This window comes from Hydra vulgaris, chromosome 12 (assembly GCF_038396675.1).
Source record: "Hydra vulgaris chromosome 12, alternate assembly HydraT2T_AEP".
Classification (NCBI taxonomy): Eukaryota; Metazoa; Cnidaria; class Hydrozoa; order Anthoathecata; family Hydridae; genus Hydra; species Hydra vulgaris.
In genome coordinates, this window is record NC_088931.1 from 43,318,050 (window position 1) to 43,331,495 (window position 13,446).

General features: G+C 23.8%; 1 protein-coding gene across 17 annotated transcripts in view; it reads left to right on the top strand.

Annotated features, from left to right (window-relative positions):
* The window catches only part of LOC100208093 (prestalk protein), a 109,716-nt gene that overhangs the window by 77,698 nt on the left and 18,572 nt on the right, over positions 1 to 13,446 (top strand). For 11 of the 17 annotated variants that reach the window (XM_065813352.1, XM_065813358.1, XM_065813361.1 and 8 more), the window contains 15 exons: positions 42 to 98; positions 217 to 324; positions 444 to 521; positions 1,301 to 1,342; positions 1,678 to 1,734; positions 1,857 to 1,964; positions 2,286 to 2,363; positions 3,143 to 3,184; positions 3,518 to 3,574; positions 3,697 to 3,804; positions 3,925 to 4,002; positions 11,045 to 11,086; positions 11,522 to 11,578; positions 11,701 to 11,808; positions 12,141 to 12,218. In XM_065813352.1, coding sequence (XP_065669424.1) covers positions 42 to 98; positions 217 to 324; positions 444 to 521; positions 1,301 to 1,342; positions 1,678 to 1,734; positions 1,857 to 1,964; positions 2,286 to 2,363; positions 3,143 to 3,184; positions 3,518 to 3,574; positions 3,697 to 3,804; positions 3,925 to 4,002; positions 11,045 to 11,086; positions 11,522 to 11,578; positions 11,701 to 11,808; positions 12,141 to 12,218 — 1,098 coding nt within the window. The remainder of the gene's footprint in view (positions 1 to 41; positions 99 to 216; positions 325 to 443; positions 522 to 1,300; positions 1,343 to 1,677; positions 1,735 to 1,856; positions 1,965 to 2,285; positions 2,364 to 3,142; positions 3,185 to 3,517; positions 3,575 to 3,696; positions 3,805 to 3,924; positions 4,003 to 11,044; positions 11,087 to 11,521; positions 11,579 to 11,700; positions 11,809 to 12,140; positions 12,219 to 13,446) is intronic. The other 6 variants (XM_065813355.1, XM_065813356.1, XM_065813354.1 and 3 more) reach the window with 5 other exon arrangements.

Below are 13,446 nucleotides of genomic sequence, written 5' to 3' on the forward strand. Positions count from 1 at the left end.
ATTGTACTGTAAAAAACATTGATAACTTGTTATTAATCTAGATTGTGATATTGGTTATGTACGCAATTCTACAACGCTACTTTGTCAACGTGATTTAAGTAAAAAAAAAATTTTTATTCAACTTTAATATTACTTTAAATAACACTGCAATGATTATAAAGTTACTTATTAAAAAAACTTTATTAAATGTTGTTTATTTTGAACTCACGGTTTTAGATTGGAGAGCGACGGATGATTGCAATGCACTATGCAATGGAAATCAAACATTTGCATATAATAGTATTCCATTTACAGTTGTTGTTGAGCCCTGTAGTTTATGTCAAGGTATATTTAATACTGAAATGAAATAAAAAGTTCATAAAAAAAATTCCAAAAGTAGTTTTAAACTATTTAGTAAATTAGAATTTAGTTAGTTAATTAAAACCTTTTCTGTTTACTTTTAGGTTATTGTGGAATAAACTCAAAATGTTTATGTTCTAAGGACACTCAATATGCTGACAGTAATGGGGTTTGCCAAAATTGTATGTTCCATTGTTTTTAAGTTTTTTTCTTTTGTTGATTTAATATATAGTGTTTTTAAATAAGATGTTTCAAAGTTTGTTTACCAAATATCTCTTTGACCAAACCTTAACAGATAAACTAAGAAATAAGTTTTACATGCATATAATTTTTGTATATAGGTGTTTTATATATCCTATATTAATAATATTATGAGATTTATAGCAATGAAGAACTTTTATGTATTTTAATAGAAAAATATTTAAACTCAGGGTTCTCCTCATAGATAAAATTTATGAAACCAAATAGAAAATAATTTTTTATATGTTCATACTTTCTTTATAATTTGCATTAGTACACAGTGAAATACCAATAAAACTTTGTTCAAATGCATAGTCCAGTTGGGTTATGGGTAATGAACCCAATTCAGATCAAAATCAGACAGTGAAAATTTAAAAATAATTGCAAATTTTTAATTAGAAGTTGTCTCAAAAAGTTTTGATCAGAAGTAGTATCATAGGTGACAAGAAGCCATCAATTAAGGCTTGCCTAATAGAAAAAATATATAAAAAGTGTTAGTTTGCTTTTTTAGAAAAATTTTTTGTTAAATGTCCAACTGTACCCTAAACTAAGCAAAACTAGATTATAAAAATATCAACAACAAAAAATTTTTTTTCAAGTTATAATTTTCCATAAAACATTTTTTTTTAAAGAATTTTTAAGATCTAAAGAAAATCTAAAAAAGATGCAATCTTTTTTAGATTTATCTTCACAATTTTTATCTTATATATTTTTTGAACAGGCGGAATTAATGAACGTGTTATACCACCTTCAATAACATGTGGTGAGTTTTTTTTTATCTTTTATTGGTGAATGATGTAATCCATACATTGTATATAATAATTCTTATTTTATAGAATTTTTTTATCTAATTTTATAAAAAATTGTATAAAAAAAAATTAAAAATAATAATTTTTAAATTGAAAAACTTTAAAAAACTCCTTCTAATATTTTGATGAACCTTTGCTGTTTTAACAGGTTTAATATTTTATCTGATGATAGCATGGTATTTAAGAATGTTTATCACAAAAGATCATTTAAAAAGATATATAATTCTATAACAGTTTTTTGCATTGAAAATTGTACAGTTAAAACATTGAAAACTTGTTACTAATCTAGATTGTGATATTGGTTATGTACGCAATTCTACAACACAACTTTGTCAACGTGATTCAAGTACAAATTTTTTTTTATTTACTAAACTTTAATATTACTTTAAATAACACTGCAATGATTATGAAGTTACTTATTAAAAAAAACTTTATTAAATGTTGTTTACTTTGAACTCATGGTTTTAGATTGGAGTGCGACCGATGATTGCAATGCACTATGCAATGGAAATCAAACATTTGCATATAATAATATTCCATTTACAGTAGTTGTTGAGCCCTGTAGTTTATGTCAAGGTATATTTAATACTGAAATTCTTTAATGTAATATATTGAATTTCTTTAAAACTAAAGTTCATAAAAAAATTCTAAAAATATTTTTGATTATTTAATAAATTAGATATTTGTTTTATTGAATTCACCAAACTATTTTTAAAATATGCACGATAAATACATGGTAAAAACAATGAGTTATGTGTTAAGTTTAATAGTATATTAAAATACAAAAAGACACTTCTATTATATTAGAAACTGTTATTTACAGGTATCAAAAAGTATTGTTTAAGTTAGCAATGGTAGGTCAAGTTAGTTGTTAAAACCTTTTCTGTTTACTTTTAGGTTATTGTGGAATAAACTCAAAATGTTTATGTTCTAAGGACACTCAATATGCTGATAGTAATGGGGTTTGCCAAAATTGTATGTTTCATTGTTTTTAAGTTTTTTTCTTTTGTTGATTTAATATATAGTGTTTCCAAAAATATGTTTAAAAATTAGTTTACCAAATGTTTCTTTGACCAAACCTTAACAGATAAACTAAGAAATAAGTTTTACATGCGTATAATTTTTGTATATAGGTGTTTTATATATCCTATATTAATAATATTATGAGATTTATAGCAATGAAGAACTTTTATGTATTTTAATAGAAAAATATTAAAACTCAGGGTTCTCCTCATAGATAAAATTTATGAAACCAAATAGAAAATAATTTTTTATATGTTCATACTTTCTTTATAATTTGCATTAGTTCACAGTGAAATACCAATAAAACTTTGTTCAAATGCATAGTCCAGTTGGGTTATGGGTAATGAACCCAATTCAGATCAAAATCAGACAGTGAAAATTTAAAAATAATTGCAAATTTTTAATTAGAAGTTGTCTCAAAAAGTTTTGATCAGAAGAAGTCTCATAGGTGACAAGAAGCCATCAATTAAGGCTTACCTAATAGAAAAAATATATAAAAAGTGTTATTTTGTTTTTTTAGAAAATTTTTTTGTCAAATGTCCAACTGTACCCTAAACTAAGCAAAACTAGATTATAAAAATTTTGAACAACAAAAAATTTTTTTTCAAGTTATGATTTTCCATAAAACATTTTTTTTAAAAGAATTTTTAAGATCTAAAGAAAATCTAAAAAAGATGCAATCTTTTTTAGATTTATCTTCACAATTTTTATCTTATATATTTTTTGAACAGGCGGAATTAATGAACGTGTTATACCACCTTCAATAACATGTGGTGAGTTTTTTTTTATCTTTTATTGGTGAATGATGTAATCCATACATTGTATATAATAATTCTTATTTTATAGAATTTTTTTATCTAATTTTATAAAAAATTGTATAAAAAAAAATTAAAAATAATAATTGTTAAATTGAAAAACTTTAAAAAACTCCTTCTAATATTTTGATGAACCTTTGCTGTTTTAACAGGTTTAATATTTTATCTGATGATAGCATGGTATTTAAGAATGTTTATCACAAAAGATCATTTAATAAGATATATAATTCTATAACAGTTTTTTGCATTGAAAATTGTAGTTAAAACATTGAAAACTTGTTATTAATCTAGATTGTGATATTGGTTATGTACGCAATTCTACAACACAACTTTGTCAACGTGATTCAAGTACAAATTTTTTTTTATTTACTAAATTTTAATATTACTTTAAATAACACTGCAATGATTATAAAGTTACTTATTAAAAAAAACTTTATTAAATGTTGTTTACTTTGAACTCATGGTTTTAGATTGGAGTGCGACCGATGATTGCAATGCACTATGCAATGGAAATCAAACATTTGCATATAATAATATTCCATTTACAGTAGTTGTTGAGCCCTGTAGTTTATGTCAAGGTATATTTAATACTGAAATGAAATAAAAAGTTTATAAAAAAAAATGCCAAAAGTAGTTTTAAACTATTTAGTAAATTAGAATTTAGTTAGTTAGTTAAAACCTTTTCTGTTTACTTTTAGGTTATTGTGGAATAAACTCAAAATGTTTATGTTCTAAGGACACTCAATATGCTGATAGTAATGGGGTTTGCCAAAATTGTATGATCCATTGTTTTTAAGTTTTTTTCTTTTGTTGATTTAATATATAGTGTTTTTAAATAAGATGTTTAAAAATTAAATCACAAAATATATTTATACCTTTAACAGAAAATCAAAGAAGTAAAACTAAGCTTGATAATGAATTGCAAATGGTGAGCCAAAGGGGAATAAAAATCATATTATAACAAGAAAATAATTAGTATAATGAAAAAAAATTTCAATATAATTGAAAAAAATGTCAATATAATTTTTTTAAATATTGGTATTGCAGTTTCTATTGGCATGCTGTGATTATTTAACCCTTAATATATATACATAAAGGTTGGGTTAAGTAAAACTGAAACTTTTTATATCTTGAATTAAAAAAGATTGGAATGAGCTACAAAATTATTGTTTTATTTTTTATTGAAATAAATTTTTTATTCTATAACAAAAATAAAGAAAGAAAAAAAATTTCTTCAGTGCAATAAAATTTTCATAAGATCATAAGATTTTGCACTGGGTGAGATCCATGCTCTGTGGTGGTTTTATTCCACTTCTTCTTAAAGTGGTGTAGTGGTAGAGCGCTCGCCTCATAAGGAAAAGTTCTGAGTTCGATCCCCACCACATCCCTGATAGTACAGCACTCAACTTGTTTCTCTGCGCAGCGGCCTTATTTGTTAAGGTTCATGTTTTGGAGTTATATGTATATATATATATATATATATATATATATATATATATAAGTATATATATATTTTCATATATATATATATATATATATACATATATATATATATATATATATATATATATATACATATATATATATATATACATATATATATATATATACATATATATATACATATATATATATATATATATATATATATATATATATATATATATATATATATATATATATATATATATATATATATATATATATATATGTATATATATATATATAGTGAGTTCGCAGAAAGTAAAGAAGCTTAAAAAAAAAGCTGTTGACAGAAGGCTTAAAAGAACGTAAATTGTTTGCCCAAATAAAGCAACAGTATTCCCAAATTAATAAAGTAAGCCTAAATAAAGCCTAAATAAAGTAACAGTGTAAAAGATAAATAAAAGATTTATACACAAAATCAAATCAATAGTATGATGCTAACTTTAGTAGTTGCTATCTATGCAATGGATTGTAGGTATGGTTTTCAAGAAAGGTCATTAGTATAGAATAATCCTAGAAGATATAAGGAATAGGATTAAGTAAGTGTGTTGCTTTTTATTGATATAAAAATGTCAACAACCTTGCAACAATTATAACCATTACTTAATTAAGTTTTGTTTGTGTTTTTAATTTAAAGAGAGCAGTCAATATTGTTATATCTTTGTCTACTATATCTACAGTCAATATTGTTATATCTTTGTATGCAAACATCCTCACCAAGAAGGTATTGATGCCGTGAAATTTTATTTAAAGAGAGCACCGCCATATAATTTATCCATAAAATGCCTACCTATTGCTTTTATTGGTATTATATTAGAAACCATCCTAACCTATAGCAACTTTCAATTTTTGACTCATCACTTTTTACAATTAACAGAAACAACCACGGGAACACATATGGCTCCACCCTATGCTAATTTACTTATAGGAAGAATTTATGAGAAAATAATTGACCAATTTTCAATGTGGATTTCTTTTTATAAACAATTTATAGATGATATAAATTGAAAATAAAGATATCAAATAGTGATGAATTTTTGTCGAGAGTAGTTATATCATCAGCAAATACTTTTTGTAGTTATCATCAACGAATACTCTTTATTTTACTTTTTAAATTATTAGGAAGACTATTATTATAGATGACATCACAAGACCAAAGATGGAAGCCCAAGATGCAAGCCCAATGGTATCTCATAAGTTACTGGAAATGAAGGCAAGTGTTGTCCTTCAAGGGCATCTCTAACAGAAAAGAATGCCTCAATAATTTTAAAAACTATATGCTTACAAACATTATTAAGAATTTATTAAGAATTTGTGAGATAGTGTTAACTTTATTGAAGGCTTTTGGTTTCTCAAGAGAAATAGCCTTTGCCTCACTGCTTCCATCTATGCATTGTAGAAATATTATTTTTTAATGGTTAACAGAAATAACAGAAAAGAAGGGGATCAAAGTCTATATTGATTAACAAAGAGTTGTTAGACATCAGATAAGATGTTGGAGGTTTGTTAATAATAGTAGGAAGGTGATAATAATAATAATAATAATAATAATAATAATAATAATAATAATAATAATAATAATAATAATAGTAGATTGTTTGGTGGTCAGGGAAGCTAGTATGATCATATTGATTTATGTGGTCTATTGTGATTGATGATTGGTGTTATGTTATCTTATGATGGATTTTTCAATAATTATAATCATGTGATAATAATAGACTCACATATTTAAAATAAATATGTTTTGAATCTATCATTTGAATCTATTGTTCAGTCTTTGTTGTTTAAAATTTATTTATTTTTATCTTTTTTTGTTTGTTTGTTTGTGTTTTATAGTTTTTCTAAATAAATTTTTCAATGTGGTCTCTTTTTATAATTATTTTATTTTTACCAAAATAATAAAATACAAAATTAAAGTATATATATATGTTTATACATATATATACAATTAGCAAACATTTATTAGAAAAAGTAACAAAATATAACTTTTTAATAAAAAAGCATAAGTTGTTAAGAAAACAGAACAAAGTATATATTTTCAGCAAAATTTATAAACAAACAAAGCAAAACAAGTTTTCATTTATAACAAAGTACAAAAAATGTTACTTTTTATTATTTATAATTACTATACATAAAAATAAAAAAACAAAATATTTAAAGAAAATATTTACAAAAAGTATTTAACTACACATATATCATCAACAATTTGTAGATTAACAAACTAAAAATATAGTAATTATAGATTATAGCGTATTATTTTTTTGCTCTCCTCATATTTCATCTTCAACAGGAGCCACTTTCCCTATTCAAAAAAAAAGAGAGAGAGGGAGGGAGCCTTGGGCACACATCCTATGTGTCTTATAAGATGTGGGCCTTCTACTTGTTCTGTAACATGCTAAAAAAACATTGATAAATCTAAAATGAAAAAATGCAACTATGAAATGATGAAAGAAGTAAAAACATCACATAAACAAATTAAAAGCAAAAAAGAAAGTAAAATGATCATTTTTAGCAAGAATTTTAATTTAAAACATTTAAAAAAAGTTTTTTTTAAAATTAAAAACATTAAAAAAAATATTTTTAATAAATTTTTCTTTGATAATTTTATTTGAACAAATAAGTACACATCCATATATATATATATATATATATATATATATATATATATATATATATATATATATATATATATATATATATATATATATATATATATATATATATATATATATATATATATATATATATATATATATATATATACATATATATATATATATATATATATATATATATATATATGTATATATATGTGTGTGTATATATATATATATATATATATACATATATATATATATATATATATATATATATATATATGTATATATATGTGTATATATATATAAATATATATATATATATATATATGTGTATATATATATATATATATATATATATATATATAAACCTAAAACAAAAATTAGAATATATATAGTTATCAAGTGGCTCTAAGAAGACCTATCGGTCTTATCATAGAGCACCATGAAGGAGCATTTACCAGAAAGTTCACACCTTCTTCCTTACAAATGTTGTTTATTAGGCTAGAGCTGGTGTTAAACCACACACCTCTCGGTTCTGAGCCAGAACTTTAACCACTGCTCCACAGCTGTTCAGAATTGAATATAAAGTTTACTAAATATCAACTTTGATTGGTAGAAATGAATTGCTTCAAAATTTACTATTTAATTACATTAAAAAAAAAAAATAATAATGTTCCTTACCACAAAATTGCTACAATTAGTTGGCAAAAGCCCACTCGAAATTTTAGTTTGCAGTGATGCCTTTAACCAAGCTTGTCACAAAGTTACGCTAGTTCAAAAATGGTGGCTGTCTTTTTGTATTGTTTACAAACTAAGAATCTAGTTCATAATTTTAAAAGCATTTAAATGGTAAACACCAATATAGTGTGATGTGTGAGTAAATTCAGCAAATGAACTCCATTTTCTTTTGTTGCATCAATAGAAACAATTGTCAAACTCATGATTGTCTCAGAGAATCAGATTCTCATTTTATGAAAAGATAAAAAGTTATTCTGAATGTTTCCTCTGTCATCTATCTGGTTTGCTGCACTAGGTTGGGACAACTTGGAAATTTGCTTTATAATTCTTCAGAAAAGCGTCCTTGAAATATATCTGTAGAAATTTATAAAATAGGGACCAGAATTTACTCTACTGCATATTGTCACCAGTGTTTCACATTCAACACTGGTGACAGCAGAATTTTGTTTTTAACATTTAAAGGATTTATTGTTAACCCTTTTTAGCAATTATGTGTTTAGGCACTTGAATTATTGTAATTCTTGTTTTGTCAGTATTCTAGATCTGATGAGACAAAAACTGGAACTTTTGCAATAAAACCTGAGTGTTGTTGTAAAATGTCCATGTTGTATTAATTGAAAAACTGATGTTCAACTAATCAAATATGCTTCTGGTTTCTGAATTGAAAAGTCCTGGTTTTGTTTCTGAAATGTAGTCAACCAGTATAAACCAGGTTTACTTTTTGTAGTGGGAGGGCCACTACAGTTGAAGAGGCTAATTTATTGTGGTTACAACCCTCTCTCAACTCTTTCTCTCTGAAACATGAACCTTGACGAATAAGGCTGCTGTGCAGAGAAATAAGTTGAGCGCTGTACTACCAGGGACATGGTGGTGATCAAATTCAGAATTTCTTGCTTTTGAAGCAAGCTCTCTGACACTACACCAGTACTAGATGTTTGAATATAAATATTTTTTGATGTAATTTTATTTATATTTTACAATATTATTAAGTGCAAGTTGTTAATGTAAATTCGATTAATGATTGACTTTATAATAAATATTTTTTTACTTCTTAATTCATAATTTCTGTGTGTTAATTAAATTGCAATATCTAATTTTTTTATAAACCCTTTTTAAGTTCATGTTTCAAAAAAAATATATATTTTTTAATTTAACAGTTCTGTTTAAGATATCAAAAAACTTAAATTATCAAAAAATTAAAATTAGGTGAGAGTATTTCAATATGTCATTAAAAACTTTTTAAATGTTCATTATTTTAATGTATACACAAAAAACTTTTTAAATGTTCATTATTTTAATGTATACATAAAAAACTTTTTAAATGTTCATTATTTTAATGTATACATAAAAAACTTTTTAAATGTTCATTATTTTAATGTATACATAAAAAACTTTTTAAATGTTCATTATTTTAATGTATACATTAAAAAGATGTATTTTACTAACTATTCATATATCATTCTATGAAAAATCTTCTCTAAATTTAATTTTAACTAGGCTACAACTAACCAATATTTATATTAAGAGTTCACAGAAAGCAAAGAAGTGAAATAAAGGTTGTCAGATGACTTAAAAAGGGTAAGTTGTATTAGTCAGGAAAACATGATGATGGGAATTCTAAAGCACTGACATTAGAATATGAATAGAAGTTTTAGAATCATGAAGACAGGTCACAGAAGACTTAGTTTTAATTGATGAAATAATTAAATATATAGATTGCTTGAGCAGTAGCTGTGCTTGTATTTTTAAAAAGAGAAACATGTTTCCCTTACAATGATGGAACAGAAGAAAGAAGAACACATTCATCAATATAGGAACATCAACAATACTGAGTAATCACATTTGTGATTAGCTGCTATATACGATATGTGATACAATATGTGATGACTTTTTGTCAAGACTAGACTATATAGAGAATATAGAGCAACATTAAAGATTGTCAGGAACTTGTTAATATATGATGGTTCCTTGAGATAATCTAAGAGTAACTTAAAATAAAGATGAATATTGTCCATCGAGAACATCTTTAATACTGCAGTTAGAAAGTAATAATTTATTAATTTAAAAAACTTTTCCATATGAACCAAATGAAGCAATGAAGGTTAGCATGCCAAGCTTAATTAAAAGTTTTGAATATGAATAATAGTCATTAAAAATTTAAAGTTTTTTACCATTTTATTTTTGATACATTTTTTAGAATTTCAAAAGACATATTTTTTTTTTGTAACTGGTTTGTTTAAGATAGTGCATCCATATGCTATAGTAGTCGTCAAACTCAAGCAGCATCTATATATTATATTGGACTTCATTAAATATTTTTTTAAAAATGTTTACAACTTTTTTAGTTAATAAAAACACTTTTTAAAAATGTGAAAAACGTCTCTTGTTATTAAGTCTCATATGGTAAGAACTCACCAATTAAAATTTACCTAAAAAAAATAGAGACGATTTTTTTAATTTTTTATAACTGTACCCAAAATTAAGAAAAAATAAAGTTATAAAAATATCAATAATAATAAAAAATAAAATAATAAAAAATAAAGTAATAAAAAACTACATTTTTTCATAAATTTTTTTTTTATAATTTTCAAGATTATGCTAAGAAAAATAAAAAGTAATATTTCATAGATTAATTTTAATAAAAAAGTTATATTGGTTGTTGTGTTCCAGTTTATTTCTTTTTAAATTTTTTTCCTTTTTTTTTTTTTTTTGAATAAATATAAGACACATTTTTTCAAGTAACATGGTCCTTCCTTTGTTCCCCATGATTCTGCCTAGATTTGAACTTTAATTCCTAAATCCATTCACCACTAAGATGGTTAATGGTGAGAACCCAAAGATTGTGCTTACATGTAATTAGTTTATTTGCATACATTATTTTGTATATATTATATACAATTTTATTTTTGTGTATTTTTTGTTTTTACTAATTTTATTTTTGCAACTTAACTGACAAAAAATTGCTAATTTTTATCTTATATAATTTCTTGACCAGGTGGAATTAATGAACGTGTTATACCGCCTTCAGTAACATGTGGTAAGTTTTTTTACTTTTTATTGGTAAATAATGTGGTAAATTGTTTTTAATTTTTTCTTGACTTTTTTTACTACTACTCCATCTCTAGAAAAAAAAATTATTTATTCAATATTAAAAAACTTATTATTCAATATTAAAATTAGTAGGTATTTGCTAAACTGAATAAACTTTAAGAAACTCTTTCTAATATTTTGATGAACCTTTGCAATTGTCACAGGTATAACGTTTTACCTGACGATAACATGGGATATAAGAATGCTTATCACAAAAGATCATTTTAAAAATTATATATTTAAAAAGTTTATATAAAATCTATTATTATTATATGATTTATTAAATTTTGTATTCTGTTTTCTAGTTATGTAAAATTTTGTGCAGTTATATTCATTGACAATTATACACCAAAAAATGTTGATAAGTTTTTTATTAATCTAGATTGTGATATTGGTTATGTACGCAATTCTACAACACAACTTTGTCAACGTGATTCAAGTACAAATTTTTTTTTATTTACTAAACTTTAATATTACTTTAAATAACACTGCAATGATTATGAAGTTACTTATTAAAAAAAACTTTATTAAATGTTGTTTACTTTGAACTCATGGTTTTAGATTGGAGTGCGACCGATGATTGCAATGCACTATGCAATGGAAATCAAACATTTGCATATAATAATATTCCATTTACAGTAGTTGTTGAGCCCTGTAGTTTATGTCAAGGTATATTTAATACTGAAATTCTTTAATGTAATATATTGAATTTCTTTAAAACTAAAGTTCATAAAAAAATTCTAAAAATATTTTTGATTATTTAATAAATTAGATATTTGTTTTATTGAATTCACCAAACTATTTTTAAAATATGCACGATAAATACATGGTAAAAACAATGAGTTATGTGTTAAGTTTAATAGTATATTAAAATACAAAAAGACACTTCTATTATATTAGAAACTGTTATTTACAGGTGGTTTTCTGGTATCAAAAAGTATTGTTTAAGTTAGCAATGGTAGGTCAAGTTAGTTGTTAAAACCTTTTCTGTTTACTTTTAGGTTATTGCGGAATAAACTCAAAATGTTTATGTTCTAAGGACACTCAATATGCTGATAGTAATGGGGTTTGCCAAAATTGTATGTTCCATTGTTTTTAAGTTTTTTTCTTTTGTTGATTTAACATATAATGTTTCCAAATATATGTTTAAAAATTAGTTTACCAAATGTTTCTTTGACCAAACCTTAACAGATAAACTAAGAAATAAGTTTTACATGCATATAGTTTTTGTATATAGGTGTTTTATATATCCTATATTAATAATATTACAAGATTTATAGCAATGAAGAACTTTTATGTATTTTCTTTTTTTATATTTTATTTGAATATAATTGTAATTTGATAATACTTTCAAAAATAACTTTAAGAATGGTCTTTCGTTTTCTTAATTTTAATTATAATTTATTGTTCTTATAATTTTTAAGGTACTTATTTTTATGTCTGTATTTAGAAATTAATTCTGTTTTTTTTATTCAATAAATTTTCGTCATCTTAATGAGTAATTGTTTAAATTTTTTTTTTTTTTTTGCGAACATAGCATGCATTTTTGGAAACATTATTGGCGAATAATAATTAATTTTATCTTTTAGATCCCAACTAAATTTTGACGACATAATATTTTTTGAGTATTTTTTATGTTTAAAAGATTTTTTGTAGTTGGCATAACTTTTTTTCCATTCACCCTCGGTTATGATGATATACTGTTTATCCAAGTAATTTTTTAAGGAAACAATGCACTTTTTGATAAGCATTTTTCATTCATTGGGCAATCAACTTTTATTTTACAATTACAATTTTTTTTTCTTTTAGAAACTATTTTTTTTAACTAATGCAAGGTTGCGGCCTTTTATAATTTTGCTATATTTTTTTTACAGCTATAACTTACATTAGTAGTATTTATTTATTATTTCTGTTAAAATTTTTTTGCAATTTAAGAGAAGGAGGGAAATATTTGTCTACTAATTTAAATAAGTTTTTTCAATACTTGTTAAAACATTTTTGCTGTACGTTGGAATCAAAAATTTTTTCTATTTCTGTTTTGCTTTGTTTCAATTTTCTTTTCAAATTCTAGCTCAAAATTTTATAATAAACTCAAAAGACACATGCTGTCCAAATTTATTTGGTTATAAAAAACTCAAAAGACACATGCTGTCCAAATTTATTTGGTTATAAAAAACTCAAAAGACACATGCTGTCCAAATTTATTTGGTTATAAAAAACTCAAAAGACACATGCTGTCCAAATTTATTTGGTTATAAAAAACTCAAAAGACACATGCTGTCCAAATTTATTTGGTTATAAAAAAAT